Below are 23,598 nucleotides of genomic sequence, written 5' to 3' on the forward strand. Positions count from 1 at the left end.
AATCATAAAAAAATCGTGATTCGGCAGATCAAGAGGGAGAAAAAGCTAATTTCGTGACTGGACGCAAGTGTTCCATTACCTGCATGACTGGGAGTTAAATTTAATCACCAAATAAATTCTTACGTCCAAAGTTGATTGACAATAGTTTTAAGGCCTCCTTCTTGTTGATCGCTAATTAACGTGGGCTAAAAGCAATCCTGGGACGGTCGCTGTCATGAAAAAGAGGAAGAGTGGTGGTTTAACGGGGAATCTTTTCAAAAGTTACAGAAGAGTAGGATGAGCATCGATAAAGCAGAAACGATATTTGCTATTAGATTATCTTCTGAAGGACTGAAGTTTAACACTTCAACTTACATGGCCTTTTGCGTATCACACTTCTGAAAAAAATACCAAATGCCCTCTTCTTCACATATTGAAAAGTGTAAATTACTACTCATTTACATGCAAACCTATGACCAAAATTATTTTAATTCCTTTTTTCCGAGATCAAACAAAATATGCCTGATTGAAAGTAGGGCGCAATTTTAAAACCTAAGCGTGTCATGCCGCGATTAGTAAAATCCCTCTGCGCGGCCGCCTGTAAACCAACACTGATTAAAAAGTCGACACCATTTTCATCCCTAAGGCCGACGTGAAAATCAGTTGTCTTACTAAGCGGAAGTTAAAAAACACACACACACACACACAAAAAACAACACACGCAAAATAGCCTCTGCTGAGTTAAGCACTTAACCGAAAATGCAAATTGCTAGCGTTAAACAAAAATACAGACGTGCTGGCATTAAAACATTACACAAGTGTTTGTAGAAAAAGCTCTTAAACCAGACAAACTAACCAAGGAGAAGATCTAAGCTTTAGGTTGATTCTTTAGTAATTTTCCCAATTGAACGCACCGTCTTTTTGACTCCTCGTAATGTATTTCGCTAATGAAAAATTACTTTTCTATTGATTAAGTTCACTTTACAAACTGCACTGAAAGAAAAAATTGAACTTGGTAGCTATGGTGATTAGAAAAGTTCATTTATCATCCTTTCTGGTCGTCATTTAATTATCTGTATAATTAACCACTTTTAAAAATGCTGTGTTTTCCTTTTTTTTTTTTTGTCTTGTCCAGTGCGAAATTCGTCAGAGATACATCCGAACCTGTAAGTTTTCGTTTATAATCGATGACAAAACTTTCCTAAAATAATAGTTTTCAAGTCCTTACAACAGCTGCTGTCGACCACGGAAACAAATACATGTGATGACGTTGGGCACAAAGCTAACACGTCGTTGTTAATTCATTTCAGCCACGAAAATCGAACTTAAAATGCAGATCTCTTGAAAGCCTGTAATTTACTCCTTTAAAACAACGCCAGGGGGTAGCGCAGCTGACGCTTCCGACAAAATACCATAAAAATAATTAAAGTATTTCCTAAACCACAAGGTAGTATTTAAAAATTCTAAAATCCGCACCATATGCGACATCTCGATTTCTTTCTCCTGCTACCTCAGCTTTTTATTTAGCGATCAAGCGCGTGAATAGTGCGCAAACCGCTGCTTAAATATTGCGTAAAAGGCAAAAGATCTACGTAAATAACCAATAATAAACACAGACGGCAAAGTAGGAAAATTATGGAAATCTTTTAGGAGACCCGCGTTTTGTGGCAAGCCTTCCAGCATTATCAAACCCCTGGAAGGTTCTTTTAGATATGATCTGCTCGAACGTTCCATTTTACATGGAACGAGGCCACTGACAATTTCAAGTTCGCAAAGATGCCAAATTAAAACTGGCACACCAGTGAGTGACTCTGCGACAGGTGATCGTGTCCCCAAATTAAACAAAATATTGACAAGGCTAAATCGAGAACGTGACGTGAGCAGTAAAGACTTCCTTCGATTAAAACTTTCTACGAATGGAAAGCCGGAAAAAAAAACGAAAATAAGACAACACAGGCAAAGAATCAGAGCTTCTGTCACAAGATTTCCCACGACTATGTAAAGTAAAAAAGCAGCTTCGTCAGGGAATTTATCGTCAAAGGTATCTTTTTTCCCTCTAATTCTTTAGTTTTGTTTCCAAAGTTTATATTTCTTCCATCGCCTCTGTCATCGAGGATTATTGTTATTAATTATCTAAATCTCGCTTTCTTGTATTGATACTATGTTTTCAAAATGTTTATTGGGGAACGATAACAATAGTTTGTTTTCAAGTTGATCGACGAATCCTCTGAAACCGAACCTTTATGGAGAAATTCAGTTTAGTTAATTTTTATTTGTTTTCATCTATGTTTGTTTGTTCCACGTTTAACGACGCATCTCTTGTCGTTAAAGGGGTACTGCTTATTTACCTGAAGTGATCACCATGACAACCAGGTTGAAAAATTTTTGATTATTTGTGCATGGTTCATCACAAACCTCTTAAAATCCACGGCCAAAAATTGCTTACAATCCTTTATGAGAGCTACGCACATACTCCTTTCTTCCCGGGAAGTCCAGGGTTGGGAAATGATTTCCGCAATGAGATCCTTCGATTTGTTAATTCTGCTATCAATTGCGTTCAAAGTGGCTGGATTCATTTTGAACAGCAAAGACTACAATTCAAATTGACTACCCCATCACACGACTACAATAACTTCAACTTCTAATGCCCTGAATTTCCCGGTTGGGGGTCTTCTGATTACATTAGAGCATTTTACACTTAAAGATAACATCTTGCCAAGCTTTCCCAAAGCCGAAAGCTGATATGTCTGATCGCCAAGCGCGTTCAAATTAAAACCCTATCGCTTGGGAAAAAAACAGAAAATAGAAATAGCGAGAGCAGAAAACGCTAAAAATAACTTCGAAATACAGCAATCTATGTCACGTTTTGTTTTATTTTGTTTTCGGTCCATTGTTTTCACAAAACGTTATAGTTACATGTCTGACACATTATTAAAATCTTCTCCTGCAGATTTTGGGAAACGATTTATGCTAGTTTTGCTGCGACAAAAGTAATTTTATTATCCTGACGGACAAAAATAAGTCCTATTAGACACCTCGACGGGAAAATTCTAATTTGAAACTTACTGTCGGCCAATGATGGCCAAGATCTTACTATAGCAACTCCTCTAATTAAACTACATTGTTTCAAGCTCATTACAAATTCCTGTAACTCAGGAAACACCGCAAGAACGACAGAGTTGCACTGTTTGTCTTGTTTCCAATGCATTTTCCTCATTCGTTCTTACTGCAGGTCAGCGCGCTACAAGGATCAGAAGTCCAGGATTTTCGTTTCATGGGACTTCTAAGTCGAAAATCGCCATAATTGTTTCTTCCTTCTGCACGTCTTCCACTTGATATGGTTTTCCAAAACGCGTTTATTTCTCTGATCGAAGGCTAACTTTAAAGACAAAGTATAATGGCTACCAAGAATGAGATAATCTGCAGCGCGTTTCAACAAGAATATTGACTGCTCTGCCTCGATACAATATATCATGGGAAGTGGAATCTCAAAAAAACAAACTCAAACGCCGGCGACACCGACGAAGAAGAAAGGAAAAAAGGACGGGTACCTGTTAAAAAGCGTTAAGGAACATGAGGGAGCGATAAACGCGATTTGTATGAGCCATGATGGAACCACGATCGTCACCGTTTCTGAAGACAAGACTGGTCGCCTTTGGGATACAAAGACTGAAGAGTGTGTAGGATTATTACATGGCCATAAAAGTTATATCATAAGCGTGTGTGTTTCGGAAAGGTATATATTTACCAGTTCGGCCGACAAGACTGTTCGAAAGTGGAACTTAGAGAGCGGAGCGTGCATTAAAACATTTCTCGGCCACACTTCAAATGTAAATCGCGTAATTTGCTCAGGGGACTTAGTGTTTTCAAGTTCTTACGACAAAACAGTGAAATGCTGGCATGCAGACACAGGTGAATGCTTACGAACTTTCCGCGGGCACCGGTTTTCGGTGACGCCGCTGTTACTAGTGTCGGATTCAAACCGTGGAGCGGCTTTCGGAGCAGATTTGGAAAACAATGATGACATTCTCATTTCTGGTTCGGTCGATGGAACAGCTAAGAGCTGGGGAATGAATTCAAACGAATGCCTCGTTACTTACAAAGGACATGGCGGAGCAGTGAACTGCTTAGCTGTGGATGGTAAAGGAAAAACTTTATTTACTGGTTCGGCCGATTCGACGATTCGCTCTTGGGATCTTCTCACTGGAGCTCCCATAAAGACTTTTCAGGGTCACCAAGGCGCTATTATACAGCTACAGGTACGCGAATTAAGTGTGGAATACGGTAATTTAATAAATACCCAGTTATTTTCCTATATAATTCTTGTCCTTTTAAGAATGAATTGTGAAATAGTTTACACTTACAAATCAACGAAAAACTTCCTGAACTTGTTTATGAATGCAATTTCAAATTATGAATAATAATGCAGTTGAAGGATCCATTAGAAATGACAAAGCCGTTTTAAGCCTATAATTTCTGAAAACAGTGATCGTTTAAATAACATGTGTCGTTTACGAATGCATCTGGTTTACAAACTGGTTTCTTAAGCCGATTTTTTTATGTCGGCGGCTTTCTGAGAGCGCGGAAATTATCTGTTTTCTGAAAGCCTATTTTTAACCCAAGCACCAACGAAGCTTTCCCTTTCTATGTCAATTTATCGCTTCGTTGAATTCTGTTGTGCTATTACGAAGCATTAAGATTGTCGAAATTACTTCTTCTTAGAGTATTCACTATCTTGGTTAAAAAAAGTACTTCACTTAAAAATTTATCTTGCGATAAAAATTGACACGATGACATCTCTCCGTCTACATTTGATCACACTCTGTGGTTTCTAAATGCTGTCTAAATGCAATCGTCGACGACAAACAAATTTTTCACATGATAGCTTGTTTTCTGTGTGTATTTATCGGCTTGGATATGCGAATAATAAGCATCAAACAAAAAAGGGAAAAAGGAAAACAAAAGAAGCGCTGTAACCCCATTAAATTTGGGCTATTTCTTAGTTTTCCTTCTTCTGCTTCAGGGGTGTTTTATTTCAATAAATTATAATTATTCCTGTAAAACCTTAGTCTTACGCGAAATTTAATAGCTTAAAACTTATTATCGTTCCACTGTTGCCGAACTGCCATTGTGTTTATTGACTTTTCTAAAAAATGTACAGTGCACGCTAAACGAATTGGGTTTGTGGCATCGCTTAGTTTGTTACAAGGAATGATATGCGAGCCTTTCTTTATTTTGCCTGATTAATTTGCGCTAAAAGGCTTGGTTGTCGTGGAAACATTAGCAATATGCATTCAATTTCATTACGCTTTTATGTTGGTTTTGCAAGCTACTTGCAGACCTGTCTATGAATTATTTGTGGTGACAAGTGTTAACACCGATAGCTTAAAAGGAGAATCTGCTTTGTCAAAGAAAGCCGACTTATGAGAAAAATGGTGTCGTCATTTTCTTCAATAATTATTTTCCCTAATTAGTGAGTTTGCCTCGAAAACTCCTACGTAGGACGCGCTGTTGGCGTTGTCGACATTGTTTTTCGTTGATTTGCCATAAAACGGACCCTGAACACAGAAAAATAACACCGATAGACTGCAATATTATAAACACGTGTATACAAGCATCCTTGCTGGAGGCCATCTTTGCACTTCATTTAACTTTGCATGTAAGCGGGCTTTCATATATCAGTTGCAAAACAAATTTGAAACTACCAACTCCACTTTGCTTTTTTATTGTTGTTGTCTGTAGCCTTCTGATCAAAATGGTCCGTTTTCAGTTCTTTATTTTGAATTCAGATCGCATCCAGTTCCAGAAATAATGTCAAATTTTAAATATTAATGACATAACCTTTGAAGAGTGTGGGAGCAGATGCATGTAACAGCTTGCTAGCTTAATACCCACACTTTGCCATAAGCATAAACCAGCTTTTAAGTGAGACATTACTGTTACCAAAAATTCGCTTTGGTCACTGAGAATTTACTACAATACTGGTATCGAAATAAGGACTTTAAACTGTAGCAATAAGAATATAGAAATAATTTTTTTAGCTGTTAGTTTATTTAAATATTCAAATGCATCAAATCTCCCATCTTTTTATATTAAGACTGCTTTAGAGAATACAGCAACAAAATTCCATATTACAGCAGATTTATTTTAAAATCAGCTAAATAACGCCTTGTTTATCTCTCAGCCTTCACCCTTTCACTCCCAGGTGTGACTATAAAGTAATTTCTCCTTACAGAAGCAGGCAAAAGGTTGATTAGAAACAAAACGTCAACTTGGTTTACATTCTTTTAGTACTTTTCATAGATTTTTATTTTCAATCATCATTACTATTGTGATTAATTTTCTTTTTCATTTACTCATCTTTTCTTTTGTGTATGGTAATACCCAGAAAGAAACAATACTCACAATACTGTTATGAGCTAAGTATACTTGACCACATCGATAAAGGTTTCTTACTTACTTACTAATATTCATGTAGGGAGATACATTAAACCTAATTCTTAATACTGCACGAAAACAAGATAAGATCCAACAGTGAAGACTACTAGGATGATCAGCAGCCTTTATCGTTTTAGTACTTAGTCTGAGTGTACCATAGAAGTATTTTCTCATTTACATCTGAAGGTTGTCAACAAGCTGATGTACTCCTGTAGTGCAGATCAAACGGCAAAATGCTGGGTGATTGAATTTGGTGACTGTACGCGGACATACAAGGGACACAAACATACAATAAAGAATCTACAATTCTCCGATGGCCTACGTAAGTTAATATGCAAGTTATTTTCATGTGCTTAGTATGGCATTTGCTGAGTTCATAACTGAGAGGTAGTCTATGCTTTTATGAATAATTGATTAGAATCAATCAAAATAACTTAGTTTAAATGATACTATTTTGGCTTTGTTAAGGGAAATGTGCAAAAATCATACTTTTCCTTATAAAATATTAAATTCTTATAGAAGGAGTGTGTTTAAGCTTTGCATACCACCAATAATAGAAATTGAACAAATAAAAGCCATGCAATAGGTGCAGCACTTAAACAACTGACATGTCAAGCCAGTGATATCCAATTGGTTCTCACACAAGTGCTTAACAAACTGAGCAAGGAGGAATACAACAGAAAACAACAACAAAAATTATGTAAGTATATATTGGTTGAGCATTCCTTTTTGATGTTTGGCACAAATATTGGGTAATCCTTGTGAATTGTAAGATATGCATGACCTACACAATTAAATGAAAAAATTTCCACTCATTCACTTGACTTCTACTGAGTGGAATTGGGGGGGGGGGAGGGGGGAAAGACATAATGGCCTAGGGAAGGGTAAGACAACTTAAGATTACTGATAAACCTGTATTGTCCAATCTCTCCCCAGTAATTACCTGCAGTGGAGACAAGACCCTCAAAGTATACGAGTCCAAATCTGGCATGTGTAAAAGAACATTCAATGCAGGTATAGAAGCAGGACCAGTTAACTGTTTTGTGGTGAGTCATTTTAAGTGTTATTGTATCCTAATTCTAAGATAATCCTCAATGAAAAATAAAGAATTAATCTCAATGACATCATTGCAGAAAAGAAGCCTGGAAATATTCAGGCTTCCATGGGAATCCAACCCATAAATTCCATAAATTGTATTTCACAGATACTCTGAGTTCTCTGCTTGTTATCTCAAGTACAGGTCAACATAATTATTAAAAAAAAACTACTTGAGAATTTCAAACATGTTTAACATTATGGAGGCATAGACTCTGAAGTGTTAAGGTGTTCTAGCCAAGATTGCCCAATTATTAAATCATCATTATGTACTGAAAACACTGGGTACCTGGTGGCATCATTTTGCTCCATTTCATCCAACTGTCCTTTTCCTTATGCAAACATATGCTTGTTCCAAACTGAGATGATACTCTGCAAAAGAAAATGACCTTAATCTTGAAGATTATAAAAAAAAAAATATTCAAATTAATTCACAATAAATTGATTTTGACTAATCACTAAAAAGGAGATAATATTGCTATGTCCTTTCATGTATAATGCTGTCCTTTATGTTACTTTTCAGGCTACTAAGGGAAGGCTATACAGTGGCTGTCATGATGGCAGCCTAATAATCTGGGATGCCACAAAACTTAGAGAAGATGAAGATGATATATACCAAAATTTCCAGGAAAATGGTGTTAAAAAGTAATTCATAAAGGCTGGGTAACTTGGATCCATAAAAAAAAAAAATCAAACCATGCAACCCAACTTAACATCATTTGCACATGAATTCTTCATTAAGAGATTGGGGGCAGTTCTGCATAGCTGTGTGTATTAACAAAGTTAAAAGCTTCACCATTTTCTTGAGTTCTAAACAAAACAACTGCACCTCTGTACTCTTCTGACTCCTCTGTCACAAGATTGCCACTGAGGGTTTTTAGAACTTGCAAAGTAAAAGGCAACTCTAAATGAAACCAGTTTGGTGTGCAAAGAAATGCTAGATGCTCTATTCATTCTCAGTGGAAAGTTTGCACACAAGATAAGAAGTAACAAAGTGCTGAATTTCAGTTATAGCCATCTACATGTCTATCAACCAGTAAGTTCAGCATGTCTGACTAACATATATGTGATGGTGATGATGATGATTACAATGGAAGTGATGGTGATTACAAAGGATCGTGTTGTCTTTTTATTTTTGCTTGTTCATTTTTTTTGTTTACAAAACATTCCAACTAAAACTTCCAATCAAAGAATTTCTGAGAAACAATAAATATTAAGTGCTACGCATAACTTGATTCTCATGCTTGAGGTCATGCCACCTGTGAAAGCAGCATTGCTAAAAAAAAAATCTACATTGTATGAAACACATTTCCCTGGATTGTAAATGCTCTCACAAAAGTTAAAATAGACTGAAGTTGTACAGGTTGTAATGGAATGTTAACTTTCGATTGGAAATTCAAGATCCGACCAGTACTGCAAATTTTGTAATGCATTACCACCAATGTCCCATCAATGTGGTTGAAAAATTAGCTACTTGAGAATATTGGTACATACTTTTTGAGTACTGATTGTCCTCTGCTTGTTATTTTTTTCTTACACAAAATAAATGTTTAGCACATTGCTACAAGTCCAAATCAAAAATTCAACTCTGCCATTACAGAACTTGAGCAAAATATCTTAAAATTGTACCACCATCTTGGTGAGTCTACTAGGTGTAAAAAAATTTGAATAAATAAATTGTTTCATGTAATGATCAACTAGCTTAAGGTTTAAAGATTACAACCAGAAATTATTTAGTTACTAAAAGTAAATAACATGGTAATGAACAGCCAAGAGACAAATTGCTGGCAATTTGGGTGAAGTATTATCAAATTGACACTCTATTTGTTGACATACCGTAATTGGATTTGACACACTGTTGGTAAAAGAAAAAAAAAAAAAGCAGATTTCAATTGAGGTAGATTCACAAATATACTTAATTTGATGGATCCCTGTTTAGCCAGAAATTAAGAGCAAAACACCACCAGAGCTTGATTTAGGTATACTTTAGGTATACTAGATATACTTTGTAAATCGGTGTATAAAAAAACAAGTGTGACAAAAACATTTTTTTCAATATTTCCATTCTTCAATACATGGGATACAGGGTAGCAGATGAATTAAAAATAGTTTAAAGGGAAGGACAAAAATATGTTATTAAAAAGTGTTTGTAGGGGGAAGGAGTTGCCCCCTTTGTGCATTAGCCACAGCCTTGGAAACATAGGAAGCTTAGTCTCAAACAGCTGTCCACTAATGGAGCAACTCACATATCTTAGCAGACAGTGAATTTCTTCTCTAATGCTATCACTCCTCTAAATGAAGACACAGAATTAATGTATTTTGCAGCTGTAAGTATGTGCAATGTATAAATACAACTTCATCCACGTGAAATTAACACATTAGACACAAAATGATTATCATGATAACTTACTCACAGGAATTGATAAATAACATTATACAATCAGAGTCAGACTTGCAGTTTTTTTTAAATTTATATATAATTATCAAATTAACATTTTCCTTTACTTGACAAGTGTTCCAAAGAAAGATGAGTTTTCTTCATCTGGTATCATTATATCATAATTTTACTCAAGCTCTTCAAGGCTGTACAAAGTAAGTTTTTTTTTGTCTTCAAGGTTAATATTTCTAAACATTTATACTGTTTATTTAGCAAAAGTCAGTAGAAAGTTTCAAAAGGTAAACATTTCAATGAAAGAACTTGTTTTAGATTAAAGTGACAGCTTCTAATCAGTATGACAGATAGAAAGACTTGGGTGTGTAGATCTAACAAACAACAAAACAGTACCAACTTAAGCAAACTGGTATGAAAAGACCAGATAAAGTGGCCACTACACATTATTCAGCCAAAGGCAAATGACTCTTTTTTCTAGATTTTGATGAAGTCATGTATCTTTGTTTGTGTATCAAGTAGCACGGAGCAGTTATGCACTACTGGAACATTTACAGATAAAACATCAAGAATTTAGAAACAGATAATACAAATACAGTGGTAAATCCATGTTTCATCAGTGTATATTTGCAAGAGAGAAAAACAAAAAATAAACTTTGCACCAAAGCATTGGAAAATCATCCATAAAAGAGTGGTTCATTGACTGGGTATATGGATGGTGTGCATAAAGAAGGAAGTTTCACAGGAATCAAAAAGTGATACTAATATGAATGGGTGGATTTCAATTCCTTCTGTAATCATAAGAGTACAAAAATGGGACAGTCGCAAAGGGGGAGCCCCATTTGTTAATCAAAAGTAAGATTACAGATAGAATTGGACAACACAAAGTCCTGTTACCAATTAATCAAAACTATTTCATAAAACTGTTTTCATAAAAAAAACCAAGTTACTGTTGCAAAATGCAAGGCAACAGCATGTGCACATGACACATTCTGTCCACTTACACTGCCATGACATGCTAACTGTTCCTTTAACTGTCCTATTACACTGTCCAATTACAAGCATGATGCCTACACAGTCCTATTAGTGCTCACATCAGGGTAACTTGGAGTTATCAACTAAGTTATCAAGTTAGTGTTATCAACATAAATTGGCCACTGTAAAGAGTTTAAAGGCTATGTTTCAAGCATTAGCCCTTTGTCAGAGTGATTGGAGGAATTGTGGGTTGTGTGTGAGTTTATATGCCAAAAATGGAGATATGCTATTGGTGGGAATATTGTCATGAGAATACACGAATAAATTAGTTGAATGAAAAGCACTTGTTGATACCCTGGGAATTAAGAGTGCTGATTTGGAAGATAAATTTTTGTTCTAGAGTTTTGTGGCTTTCTGAACTGCCTAGATGAAGGGAAAGGCCACAAACTGCCACATGCCATATCGGACCGGTGATAACCAATCATTCCTGAGAATTTTGCTTTGTCTTGATTATCTGTCAAATAGAGTGTCAAAGTCAAGGAGTAATAACAAACGAGAAGCTTCAAAGCTGTCAAAAAAGTTTGGAATGACCCCTGAATAAGAACCTGACGAACTTTCCCGTTTTTTGTCACTACTGTTTCCTTGCTTTGACATCTTTATTGGCTGTGAACGTAACAGGTCCCTAATCCGATGACGAATTATGGTTGAATTGGGACTGAGGTTATTAGAAAAACCACGGTAATTTGCGTCCCTTTTAAAGAGTGGGTGACAAAGGCGAATAAAAGGTTCATTAACTTCCTCACCACCAGATTGAACGGGCCATATTCAAGCTCTAGCTTAAGTAAATGCAATGTTTGCTATGGCAAAAGAGTGATCTTTTCGTAGCCAAGGTATACCAAAGACGAACTATAACGAAGATCGATACAGAAGCTATGTGTTTTTCAAAAGTTTTACCTGGTCACGACGGTGCTTTCTGCCCTTGAAGGACTCAGAGCTAAGTAAAAGGTGAAAAGGCAAAAATTTGCCCTACCACCATTTCGTCTGCATTCTCTGCTAGAGATTCATATCCACTCATTTTATGATGCAGAGTTGCCCAGCTGTATTCAAACACGCTTCCATGAAACTTGACTCGTGTGTTGTCGCGGGTTTGGCGCCCCTAAATACGTCATCATATTTGTGTACTCTGATTGGCTTGCTGAGGGAAAAGATTGGCGCCGTTTCTTTGCACCCTTCCTAAAACTTTTTTGTCGCCAACTACGTTCCCAGGCTCTCCTTTTCCCTCCGTTTAGCATGAAAGGGTGATCCATACAGTGAAACATAACAAAGCAAACAGGAATATTTTGCCTCGCTTTGGTTGGGACGAAAACCAAGTTTTGCATTTAAAAGTTACATCGACCCACCATTAGACTGTGCTTATAAGGGAGTGGCCACTCCCTTAATAAGCACAGTCTAATGGTGGGTCAATGTATCTTTTTTGGGAGGGTGGTGAGGGAATTGATGATAGATGAGGCATGTTTTCATATTTGCGTCCTGGCTAAAGATATGAATTTTGAAGGCAAACACAGTGGGTGAAAAATTTCCTCTGTCCTGGAAACGTTCAGAGGTGTAAAAGTGAGCCAAAAAAGGGATACTGGTTGAACGTTAGATTAATGTCTCAATATTTGGGGCTGACATAAAAATTATTGGTTTTTTCTTTTTCTTCGTAACAGCAAGTTTCTGTTTCATCCTTCACCGTTTGAAAAATTAACTATCGAAGTGTATCTTGTCGGGAAAAAGTTATGAATTCGAGAATTCTTATCTCTTAAATAAGCATTTTTTTTTGTCCAGCAACGAACTCGAACTTTTCCCCCAGTGTGGTTTGAAGATGTATGCACGCATTGCTTGCCTATGCTTTATCATTGCGAGAAAAATCAGTCAGCGGTATATCGCCTGGTAGTTTCTCAGCTGAGAAAACCTTCCTATCTTCTCAAGTAAGCCTATGAGCTTTCTACAGAGGCTTTTTCACTTTTCAGCGTTGAGTTAACTCCAATTTGCTGAACTCGATACGCGGGGATGGGAGTTCCAGCATTTTTTCGCTGGCTATCAAAAAAGTACCCGTCGATCGTAGTCCACTGTGTGGAAGAAAAGGTGAGTTGGTTGAAGGATTGATAGCCTGGCTTGTTGTTGATCTAACTACACGTGTTTGAGATTTATTTTTAAGCCGGTATTTTGCGGTCTTTCTGCCCTGTTGCGATGATAATCAATTAAAGAAAGCATTCATTCACTATGACCAACGAAGCAAGGCCGTTTACGTTGAGATCAGTGCAAACTGTTCGTCAAAGAAACACCTTAAAATCGAGATTTCTCATCTCACGGACTTGCAAACAGTCCTCTTAAGATAGTGAAAGCACTTTCTCAAAGTGAGAAAGCTGACGTCGCAAATGGAGGCTACGTGCCTGGGAGACCTGGGGGCTGAAACCACAGTTGCACTCTGAGGTGCTTGAACACCAGATTGGCCTGCTCAGCCTGCAATCCAGCCTGAAACGTCCTACACCAAGTGCCCAATGAGCACTGTCACACAAGAGCCAGATGGCTGAGTAGAGGAAAACATGAATAAAGAAGTGAAGCAATAAATAAAAAAAATAAATAAATAGAAATAAACACTGCAATTAGGGTTGGGGGGGGGGGGACAAAATGCCAAGATCCGCAATCTGCAAGGAAAACAACACCACACCATAGAAGAGTGATTACAATGCAAACACATGGTAGATGTTCCAAACAGAATGCAACAAATGCTGCATGAATGCCAACAGCCAGCCAAGACATTTATCAAACACCTCAAAATGCTACTGACCATATTTGCTCCTAGTTGTTATCTATGACATATTCCATTTTACTATGTTTAACATTCATTACCCACTACAGTCAATTTCTATTTTTTTTTACAGAATCTTCTCTATAGTTAGACCCAGAAAGTTGCTTTACATGGCCATTGATGGAGTGGTAAGCAGCATTTTGCAAGTATATTTATTAATCTATTATAAAATATATATTTATTTATTTATGATAATATTTGTGCATGTTTGTCTTTAATTTGTTTATTTCTATTGCAGGCTCCAAGGGCAAAAATGAACCAGCAAAGATCTCATCATCAGAGCATCTAAAGAAACCAAGGTAGTAATGAAACAGTAACCCAATTAGTGCAAATGTTTGCACACCACAGATGAAAACATAATGGCAGAAAATGCTGAATTTTAAGCTTTTTTAGGGAAAAAGCAGAGGAAATGACAAGAATTTGAAGTGAATCAATTGAAAAAGATATTCAAAATGATACTTAAATGTATATTACTTTCTGTAAGTGCTACTTATTTTTATGGGCAATAAACTTTTCAAAATTTGAAATGATGTATCATATCCAAAGTTGGGTGAAAAAATAAATTATTGCCCATGGTTGTCTGATCAGACAAGTAAGGTCATGTTTTTTATAGTCCAAGTGGAAAAGTTACCCCTCCCAGATGTTCAGACAGGCCAAGTTTCATGCAGTTTGGAATTGTACACCTACACATTTTGTTACTTTATTCTGTAGGAGCTCTTTTACCACCAGAAAAGGAAAAACTGAACACTTTGACAGTAACTGTATTATACCAGTAAGTGTAATTGTGTAAAATTGGTTCTGGTTGTTCATTGTTCATTATGGCAGACAGTAAGGAGAATTAACAATGAGATCTTGGGAGTTAAAGGGTTTACAGATGTTATTGGTATATTTTGTATGTTACAAGGATAACATCAGTAAATCATGCCTTTTACCTGTGCATGAAATCACTAAGATTGTGAACAAAAATATTTAACTCTTTAACTCCTATGAGTGACCAATACAGAATTTCTCCCAACAACACTAATACAATGCCAAGCAGACAAGTAATGAGAATGAAGAAAAATATCAATTAGGGATTATTAGTTGATCCAATACCAAATTCTCCAAACTAACATCATAAGAATTGTATGGCAGACAGTAATGAGAATTACTAATGAGATCCCGGGAAAGAAAGGGTTAAATCATTCCAAAGTAGGAGGTTTACAGTGGTGTGCCTCACTCTATGATCTGAAAAGACTGATGCTTGGACATAAATGAGTAAATTGTCTCTGTCATGCTCTTGATTCTTTCATGATTCTAGTGGACAACAGAGATGGTGGACTTGCTCACTAGCTGTGTATAGTTTATGTTCCTGAGTGAAGATTGGCAATCGTTTACAACTGGTTGTATGTCATGTATTTCAAATGTGTATTGGATTCAAAAACTCCTCTGAGTGTGAATTTTTCTTTATTACAGGGGAAAGAGTTCATGGCCAATTTGTCGATATGTTTAAGATACTACATTACTGACAGATTAAACAATGATCCTGGATGGAGGAATATAAAAGTAAGTACATTGCACCTTAATGTAAGTTTTGATAGTTTTGTTCTCTTTTGGTGACTTCCAGCGACTGAGAGCTAACTATGTCAAACAATCTTATATGCAACTTTAGCCTTGATCTTCTATACCATAACATCACTATGCATATTCTCCATACCAGTCTCTATACATTTCCTTTGGTGCTGACAAGGAGAATTATGGAGTACCTCTCAGAGCTTCTCTTGTTGGTGATCATTGCCTTTATTCTCATGACCTTAAAGATTGATTTAGCAGTATAACTGTAAGGAGAAATTAGATCCCACTTACTCTTAAGGGTTTAAGGGTTAAACTGAAATGATGTTCACACATCTTTGGTATGACTGCAGTTATCCCTTTCATCATTACCCAGGTGAGTCTGATAAAGCTCACAAAGATATAGTGTTTTTTCTTCGGGTTTAAGGTGTGAATTATATTGATTTATTTTATGTACAGCATGTATAAATTTTTTAAGGTGATATTATCAGATGCTAATGTTCCTGGAGAGGGTGAGCACAAGATTATGGACTACATCAGAAAGCAAAGAGGTGAGATTTAACTCTCACCTCCAAGATCATATGTACCTATAGAATGAATTGGAAGGCTGTACAGGATAGGATTTGGCTCCAGGCCACGATATGTAAACTGAGTGCCACACGTCTGCACATCATGACTAAGAATCAAATATTTTCATGTCTGCCCTGACCTAAAGCATTTCATCATCTGACTGCCATTCTTCTCATTCTTTCAGTTTTTCCTTTTTCACATCTTAACCCTTTAACCCTCAGAAGCAATTAACCTGTAACTTCTCCCTATAAAATCTATACAGTATCCAGGAAACAGGTGATAAGAATACTCAAACTTACCAGATAGTTGTTATCTTGATATAACACCAATTTCTCATAACTAATTTGCAGGGAAATGTGTAGGAGCCAGAAGGGAGAATTAACAAACAGCACAAACAGATCTTTGGAGTTAAAAGGGCTAAGTGGCCGAACGCTGGGTGGTGCAGCCTTTTCTGTCCCTGTCCACCATGGATTATTAGGTACTCTACAAATTGGTCACAAATTTGCTTTGAAAATAGAATGATTACTGGTATTCATTTGTAATTTTCTCTATTTCTTTGACCCAGCTGAGATGTTTGGATATTTTAGGGAGAACTTCCTTTTCTTCCTTTTTGTATCCTAATTAGTCCTTGAAATGTAAGGACATTTGATAAACCTCTAACTTCACTATAGTGGTGTGAAATTGCAGTTGCTTCTCTTTTTTGTTTGTTTCAGCAAGTCCACATTATGACCTAAACACAAAGCACTGTTTGAATGGTGCTGACGGTATGTTCATGTCAAATGCAAGTCATAATTATCAGTTCATTAAATTAATAATATCAGATAATTAGAGCTCACATGGTTGTTTGGTTTCTTTCAGCTGATCTGATTATGCTGGGTGAGTATTTTGAAGAAATCCCTCTTTTTTGTAAGTGCCAATGTTAACAAAATGAGTTGAAAAAAATTTGGAGTTACTCTTTGGGTCCTCTTTGGCCAATTTCTTGTATGGATCCTGTAACATGCAGATACCAGTAATTATTTGGAACTGATACCAAATGAACAATCTTCCTCTTTTTATTGCTTATGTCCAGTTCCTTCTGTGAATCCTTTCCACCTTAACATCAGTCTGCATATTCTCCATACTGCTCTTCATACATTTCCTAAGGTGCTGAAAAAGAGAATTTAATTATCACCCAAGAGCTTCTTTTGCTGGTGATCGTTTCCTTTATTCTCATGACCTGAATGATTGATTCAGTTGTGATATTTGAAGGAGAGATTGGTTGCTAATCACACCTAGGAGTCAGAGGATTAAATTTCTGCCTTTCCACTTCTTTTGTACAGGACTTGCAACTCATGAGCTTCACTTCACAATCATCAGGGGAGAGTTTAAACCAAATCAGAAGAGACCTTGTGAGATGTGTGGTCAAATTGGTAAGAGTTTTCTCTAAGTCCTGTTGTTATTACCTTAGATGTGATTTTTTAATCCACGATTCCTATAGACAGCACTATTGCAAATTCACTGATCAAAGACATCCCCATAAATATACCATAATTTTTACCTCAATCAAGTCATCACAGTCACCTTTTAACCTGAGTTGAAACAGCCAGTTTATTTATTATCTTACACCTGTATTGAATGGTCAGCTAAAAAGAAACCACTCCTCCATTATGTACCATCTGAAGCACTTTTCCAATAAGAATTGTCTTTTTTTTTATTTTAACCCCATTTTCTGTGGTCACAGGCCATGTTATGGATGAATGCATCGGTCTTCTAAAAGAAAAACAAGGGGAGGTGAGTGTTTTTAAAATATGTGTCAACTTAACCCTTTAAGTCCTACTGGTGACTTAGACAAAATTTTTCCTTAGACAATCAGTACAATATCAAGCAGACAAATGATGAGAATAAAGAGGTAGAGTTTATTTTTATCAGGCTGAACGTTTTGCAGGATAAAAAATTACTTGAAAAAAGAAAAAGAACGTGACATTAATGACAAGGTTTCAGTGATTGCATGGTTATGAGTATTAGTGATAGCTAATTGATAAACTGAGTAAGACCGTGAGATAACAAATATGTCTTTTCTGTGAGCGTTCTATCTTACTAGCTTCTTTGTTGAGAAATCAAGACTTCAGCATACTTTCAGATAGGAATACCCATATTTACAGCCCAAGACAATATTTTGAATACTTTCTGCAATGTTCAATGACATGTGAACTCTTTTCAATTTTGTTTCAAGGTGGTCTGCCATCAATCATGTCAATGATGGGCTTCTAAAAGCATAAACAAACAAAGCAGTTTGAAATAATTAAATCAAAACTCAGTGAAATATTCATGTTTCTTGAGAGGTCTGCATCATTGTTGATGGCAATATTCACTCCCCCACCCCACCCCTCTCATTATTCTTGACCGTCGCTCACCCCCTTGATACAAATTTCTTTCTCTCAGCTTTTACAGTAGCTTAGTGTCATTCGTCTGTTGGACCTTACTGTACAGGTATCACATGATAACTTTTGATAGTAAATTAGTTACCTTACTGCGTAAAAGAGCTGTCAGTAACTGATGAAAATCTTAGGAAATGAGCAAAATGTAACAGAAACAACAACAACAACAATTTTTATTGTTTTAAGACTGATCTGTACAAGACCATAAATACGCCTAAAAATGGCAACCACATCTAGCCGAGCTACAGTAGACATCTCTTTTGACTCTCTCTCAGGAAGAGCAATAAATTAATTAAAACATGCAACGTTTGTTTTTATCCACCTTTTACAAAACAAACGCGGATTAGACAGTGCAAAGAATCGACCTAGAATACTAAGCTAAATTCTCTCAATGTGTAAGAGCTGAAATTTGTTCCGTACAAAAGATCGAAAAAGATATTTTATCTTCTTACAGTTAGAGTTGAGCGGTTTAATATCCTCTCAATTTGTGACGACGGAGAACACCAAAAAAAAAAACTAAAAGTAGGGGTTACACTCTGGCCATAGACCAAATATGTGCAGTTTATATATCACTTCCCAGTACATGGCCTTTATGATATTTTCGTCCCCTGAATCAACGGCATCTATGCAACTTTTAGATATGTGTAAAAAGTTTTCAAACAGATATGAACATCGCGCAAGATTTCGATTCAGTCGATCCACCACAAGTTCATCTTTGCTTTGCTCCAAGTTTGGTTCGTCTGGAAGGAGCTGATTAACAGCACAATACTCTGCACACGCGGCGAGAAACGTGAGCCTTCCGTTTTCCGAACGATTACCACGGAACATCATTTTACAATTTTGACAGAGTTTTTTTTCAGAATCATATTTCTTTCTGTGAAATGCTTCAAATATCCAGTTCTGCCGATCTGGAATATTTAGAGGCTTGAAATATACTGTTGCTTTTCCGAGACTCTGTTTAAAATTCTTGATTCTACGATACAAACAAATAGGCCTTAAGAAATGACTTACGGCTATTGAGGCCCCAATAAAAGACCTGCCTGTGTGTGACACCCTTGCTAAAACGATGGGTTTGAAAGTGTTTTTGCTTGAAAGTTTACTTAAGTGGTCTTTCGCCGCCGTCATTACACGGTTGGCATGGTCTGTGCTTCCTCTATCACTGCGATCATCCATAATGTCGCCGAACTGGAATATAAATAGAAACAAAGAACCGTTAACTGTCACCTTTCTCTCTGCTAGCACGGTCATTTTTATTAACTTCCTGCAACTGTAGGTCAAACCGAAAACTTTCACGCGTTCTACCTCTGAACGAAACTTTTCGAAATTTTTTTGTAATTCTAAATTGCGATTTCCACCGATTGTATTGTCTTTTTTTAATTTTCTTTATGTCATGAACTTTCACGCGTTCTACCTCTGAGCGAAACTTTTCTTCTGGTGTTAACTTTTCGAAATTTTGTTGCAATTCTGAATTGCCATTTGCATTGATTGTATAGTCCTTTCTTTTATTTTCTTCGTGTAACGGACTATCTAGATGCAGGACTTCTATGATACCAGCGTTTGAGCTGAATCGGCCACTCGGTTAAAAAACTGTTTTACTTTAAGTCTGACTCCAGACATCAGGTCGTCTATGAACAAACCTGATTCTCAAGACGGTCCAAATGTTGGTCAGTCGCTCTTACTTGACCGTCTAAGAATCAGACCATCTGCTCGTTGATTTCGTTAAAATGGTGTAAATAAACGTAACAATGATATTACTAGAAGAGGGTCACAATTTTCAGCGAAATTCCGCTTAAGAACAGTGGAAATAGTTCCGAGTCTTTTTACTCTAATTAAAAAGACAATCTTGAGCGGCAACTCATACTGAATTCTATAATTCAGCTCGTAGTCCGGTTTTTTCTTTCCTTAACATTTTTGCAAACTATTACCTTGGTTGGTCAGTCGCTCTTACTTGACCGACTAAGAATCCGACTATCTGCACGTCGATTTCGTTAAAATGGTGTGAATAAAAGTAACATACCGTGTTTCTTCACCTATAAGCCGAGCGATTTTTCGGCTTAAAGCCGAGGGTTTGGGATTCAAAAACAAGTACAAATTTAATGTTAATGCGAAATGACCGTACATTTCGTGACTGCAGCGCTCTTCAAGTGACGTGCTTTAAAATTGACATGATAACAGCGTATTTCTGACCACCAATCAGATTCTTTGCTTCCCACGCATTGAAAGACGATCTCACTCAAGTTGGTATAATCTGTTCTCATTTCACATTACAAATGAAATATCTGGTCTCTCTGCTGTGAAAACCTCCACATCGCCTGCTCGTCTCGTTCGGGACACTTGAGAGTAAAACGGCCCATTTTTGCACGTTTTGCAGACATCTTCAGCTCTCGAACGATTTCCGAGCTGTTTTCTACAGCTTCAGCTTTCGCGACAACTTTTATCCTGAAAGCCATAGTATACGAAGAGCGGCGTGCTTTTGGCATGATGGTAAAAATAACAGTGACGAAAGGGATACTCGATTGAAACGTTTGTCAGGTTACAGTAACTGTTGCCGTGTTTCTGCAATCGCGTAGTAGTATTTACATCTTCACTGATTCGCCTTTTTTTCTTTTGGGTTTATTCTCATTCATTAGCTTTTGTGTTCATTGAGCTATTTCACAATTTTTTCCGTGAGGTTCGCTCACTCAAATGGCCGGTTATAATCAAGAATTTCGCACTCGGCTTATAGCCGATGGTTTTGCTTTTTCTTTTGGATAACACGAGTCTGTTGGAAGGTCTCTAACTTTAAGGGTCTCGGCTTATAGCCGAGGTTGGCTTATAGATGAAGAAATACGGTAGATATTACTAAAAGAGGGTCACAATTTTCAGCGAAATTCCGCTCAAGAACAGTGGAAATAGTTCCGAGTTTTTTTACTCTAATTAAAAAGACGATCTTGAGCGGCATCTGAATTCAATAATTCAGCTCGTAGTCTGGTTTTTTCTTTCCATAACATTCTTGCAAACTATTACCTTTGGTGTCAGCTACAGCGAGGTTAGATAAACAGCCAGCCAAGGCATGTTACAGCCTGACTCGGTGCAAATGACAATGCATGAAAACTCGGAAACAAAACACACACATATGCCGCTTATGTACTTACCATTTCCACGAGTTTGCTTCCTGGGTCGATTACGTGATCTTGGTCTGGTAGTTCATTCATCTCTTCATCTGTCAGGCCGCCCCAAGCACCCACCTTATTGAGGACTTTGTTGATCTGCTGTTGAAGCTCATCAGCAATTCCTAAGTGAAACACCAAGTGCACTTTTAAACTCCAGTAGATGTCTCTAATGTATCCTCTCAGTCTCTCAAGTAATTCGGCAGGCAAATCCTGTTTCCCGAATTCTTCAGTAAGCGGTATTAAAATCCTTTTACACATTTCCTCGACGTCCCTCTCTATCCTTTTCACTAACTTTTGAATTCCTCCTGCAATTCGGTTTGTTATGTACTCGACCTCCATTATGATACAAGGGGGATCCTCGAGAGCCGAACTGTGCCAAAAAACCTTAAACTGTGTTGCAGCAAAGCAAAAATATATTTAAATTAGAATTATTCGCTTTAAGGCAGTTGTTCACCCCCCGTCAGTTCTAGGCATGTTAAGAGATTTTACGCCTCGATAAATGAAGGGATCCTGACTATTTCAGGAACGCGCCTTAAGTCAAAGAACGAAAAGTCTGCTCCAGTGAGTGGGAACGAAAGCCGGAGGTCTTAGTCGGCAAGAAGTGACAGGCTGCAGCAAAACGGCTGCAGCAAAACGCCTGCTTTTTTTCTCAGTTTTACTTGCAGCTGTCATTATTCTCAGATTATCCAAAACTATAGAAATAAGATCACACAAAAGATAGCCTTAATATTTGGCCATAAAAGGCATAAGCTTTCGTCCAGCTGTTACCTGATGTAGTGTTATGTCATAAGATGCCCCAGTAAAGACGAGGAACATCAGTTTTTCCTAGCGTTCCTTATGGCAGCTCAAAATGATAATTATAGGTATTCCACAAGAAATCTGTCAGACTGAAGGTTTTGATAAAAAAAAACTAAACAGGACTTTAAATAACAGACACATAGTTAGCTCCACACTAACATTCATGAATAGAATTCCAAACGATGTTCGACGTACAGGACAGCCTTCAGTAGGCTCCTTCTAACTTGTTTTATTAGCATGAATTTTATCGTAGTATGCCGGTGAAAATTATGCAAGGGTCTCATGGTACTTTAAGACTTTAAGAAGCTGCGTGTAGCACAACCATAAATATCACTATTACCTTTACTATAGACGAAGGACCGAAAAACTCAATATGTTTCCTGAACTAAAAATTTTGGGGGAGCCGTTTTGCTAATTGGGCCTCTGCGAATGACATGGTTAATTAATTATTCAAGATGTTTTTTTCCTCCGGCGATATGTGTCTTGGAAACGTCAGTTTCCACAAAAAGGCAAGTGGGGTTCAGCTTTGATGTGATAAGGTGTTATGTTCTGTTTTTGTATAAGAGATGCCCTAATTATGAAGAGGAACTTTAGACGTTTATGAAACTTTTTCAAACAAGGTCCTTATGGCAGCTCCAAATGATAATTATCGGTATTCCGAAAGAAATTTGGTTCGAACCGAAGGTTTTGATCAAAAACTAAACAGGAGTCTTAATCACAGACCTATGGTTAGCTCCTCACTAATATCCATGTTAAGGATTCCAAACGATGTTTCACGTACAGAACAACCATCGGTAGGCTCTTTCTAACGTGTTTTATTAGTTTAAATTTTTCGTAGTATGCCGGTGAAAATTAGGCAAGGGTCTCATGGTACAGACTTTAAGAAGCTGTGTGTAGCACAACCGTAAATATCAATATTACCTTTACTATGGACGAAGGACCGAAAAACTCAATATGTTTCCTGGATTAAAAAATGTTAGGGGGACGTTTTGCTAATTTGGCCTCTGCGAATGAGGTGGTTAATTCATCAAAGTGTTACTTTTTTCTCTGGCGATGTGTTTTGGAAACGTTACCAAAACATGATGTCAGATCAACTGAAACATTTCGTTGTCATGATCAAGTTGAGTTCTAATTACTTTTTACTTGTATTTCACGATATTGCAGAGGAAAAAGCGTAAGAGTCGTATCGAAAGAGAAAAAGATGAAGAAGCAGGAGGAGGTGACATGGCTTGGAACTCTAAATTACAATCTTCCCGTACACAGCTGCAATTTAAACCACATACACAGGTAGAAATTAAAATTACATGTTACAAACAGTTACGCTAATATTTAATATTGTATTTTACCTCGCTTAGTGTTCTTCAGTGGAGACAAAAGGTT

The 23,598-nt window shown here is 37.0% G+C and overlaps 4 protein-coding genes across 8 annotated transcripts in view; 2 read left to right on the forward strand and 2 right to left on the reverse strand.

Moving 5' to 3' along the window:
* Window positions 1–11,999, reverse strand: part of LOC131779554 (cyclic nucleotide-gated channel alpha-3) — a 31,315-nt gene extending 19,316 nt beyond the window's left edge. For both annotated transcript variants that reach the window (XM_059096117.2, XM_059096116.2), the window contains exons 1-2: window positions 11,831–11,999; window positions 7,802–7,884 (exon numbers count right to left, since the gene is read on the reverse strand). The gene's annotated coding sequence lies outside the window, so the exon portion shown is untranslated. The remainder of the gene's footprint in view (window positions 1–7,801; window positions 7,885–11,830) is intronic.
* LOC131779555 (WD repeat-containing protein 86) lies at window positions 1,864–9,439 on the forward strand. 2 transcript variants are annotated; one of them, XM_059096119.2, is made up of 5 exons: window positions 1,864–2,020; window positions 3,212–4,238; window positions 6,604–6,739; window positions 7,354–7,463; window positions 8,036–9,439. In XM_059096119.2, the coding sequence occupies exons 2-5, from the start codon at window positions 3,453–3,455 to the stop codon at window positions 8,159–8,161; spliced, it is 1,158 nt and encodes a 385-aa protein (XP_058952102.1). In that variant the 5' UTR covers window positions 1,864–2,020; window positions 3,212–3,452; the 3' UTR covers window positions 8,162–9,439. The 2 variants fall into 2 exon arrangements, with proteins under 2 accessions (XP_058952102.1, XP_058952101.1); XM_059096118.2 differs by lacking the exon at window positions 1,864–2,020 and having other exon boundaries at window positions 3,132–4,238.
* An 830-nt stretch (window positions 12,000–12,829) lies between the features above and the next one.
* LOC131779490 (5'-3' exoribonuclease 2-like) overlaps window positions 12,830–23,598 on the forward strand; it is a 21,035-nt gene continuing 10,266 nt past the window's right edge. For 2 of the 3 annotated variants that reach the window (XM_066160309.1, XM_066160308.1), the window contains exons 1-11: window positions 12,830–13,003; window positions 13,804–13,858; window positions 13,969–14,029; window positions 14,442–14,502; window positions 15,186–15,275; window positions 15,760–15,832; window positions 16,565–16,615; window positions 16,710–16,727; window positions 17,171–17,260; window positions 17,572–17,621; window positions 23,383–23,505. In XM_066160309.1, the coding sequence (XP_066016406.1) occupies window positions 15,198–15,275; window positions 15,760–15,832; window positions 16,565–16,615; window positions 16,710–16,727; window positions 17,171–17,260; window positions 17,572–17,621; window positions 23,383–23,505 (483 nt within the window). In that variant the 5' untranslated portion in view covers window positions 12,830–13,003; window positions 13,804–13,858; window positions 13,969–14,029; window positions 14,442–14,502; window positions 15,186–15,197. Of the gene's footprint in view, window positions 13,004–13,803; window positions 13,859–13,968; window positions 14,030–14,441; window positions 14,503–15,185; window positions 15,276–15,759; window positions 15,833–16,201; window positions 16,330–16,564; window positions 16,616–16,709; window positions 16,728–17,170; window positions 17,261–17,571; window positions 17,622–23,382; window positions 23,506–23,598 lie in introns of those variants that run through there. The other variant, XM_066160310.1, reaches the window with a different exon arrangement.
* Window positions 18,413–22,182, reverse strand: LOC136277724 (uncharacterized). Its single transcript, XM_066160307.1, has 2 exons — window positions 21,403–22,182; window positions 18,413–19,453 (listed from the first exon to the last, which is right to left on the reverse strand). Exons 1-2 carry the CDS (start codon window positions 21,757–21,759, stop codon window positions 18,785–18,787), a joined length of 1,026 nt encoding a protein of 341 aa, XP_066016404.1. The 5' UTR covers window positions 21,760–22,182; the 3' UTR covers window positions 18,413–18,784.

The sequence above is a fragment of the Pocillopora verrucosa genome, chromosome 13 (assembly GCF_036669915.1).
Source record: "Pocillopora verrucosa isolate sample1 chromosome 13, ASM3666991v2, whole genome shotgun sequence".
NCBI classification, from domain to species: Eukaryota; Metazoa; Cnidaria; class Anthozoa; order Scleractinia; family Pocilloporidae; genus Pocillopora; species Pocillopora verrucosa.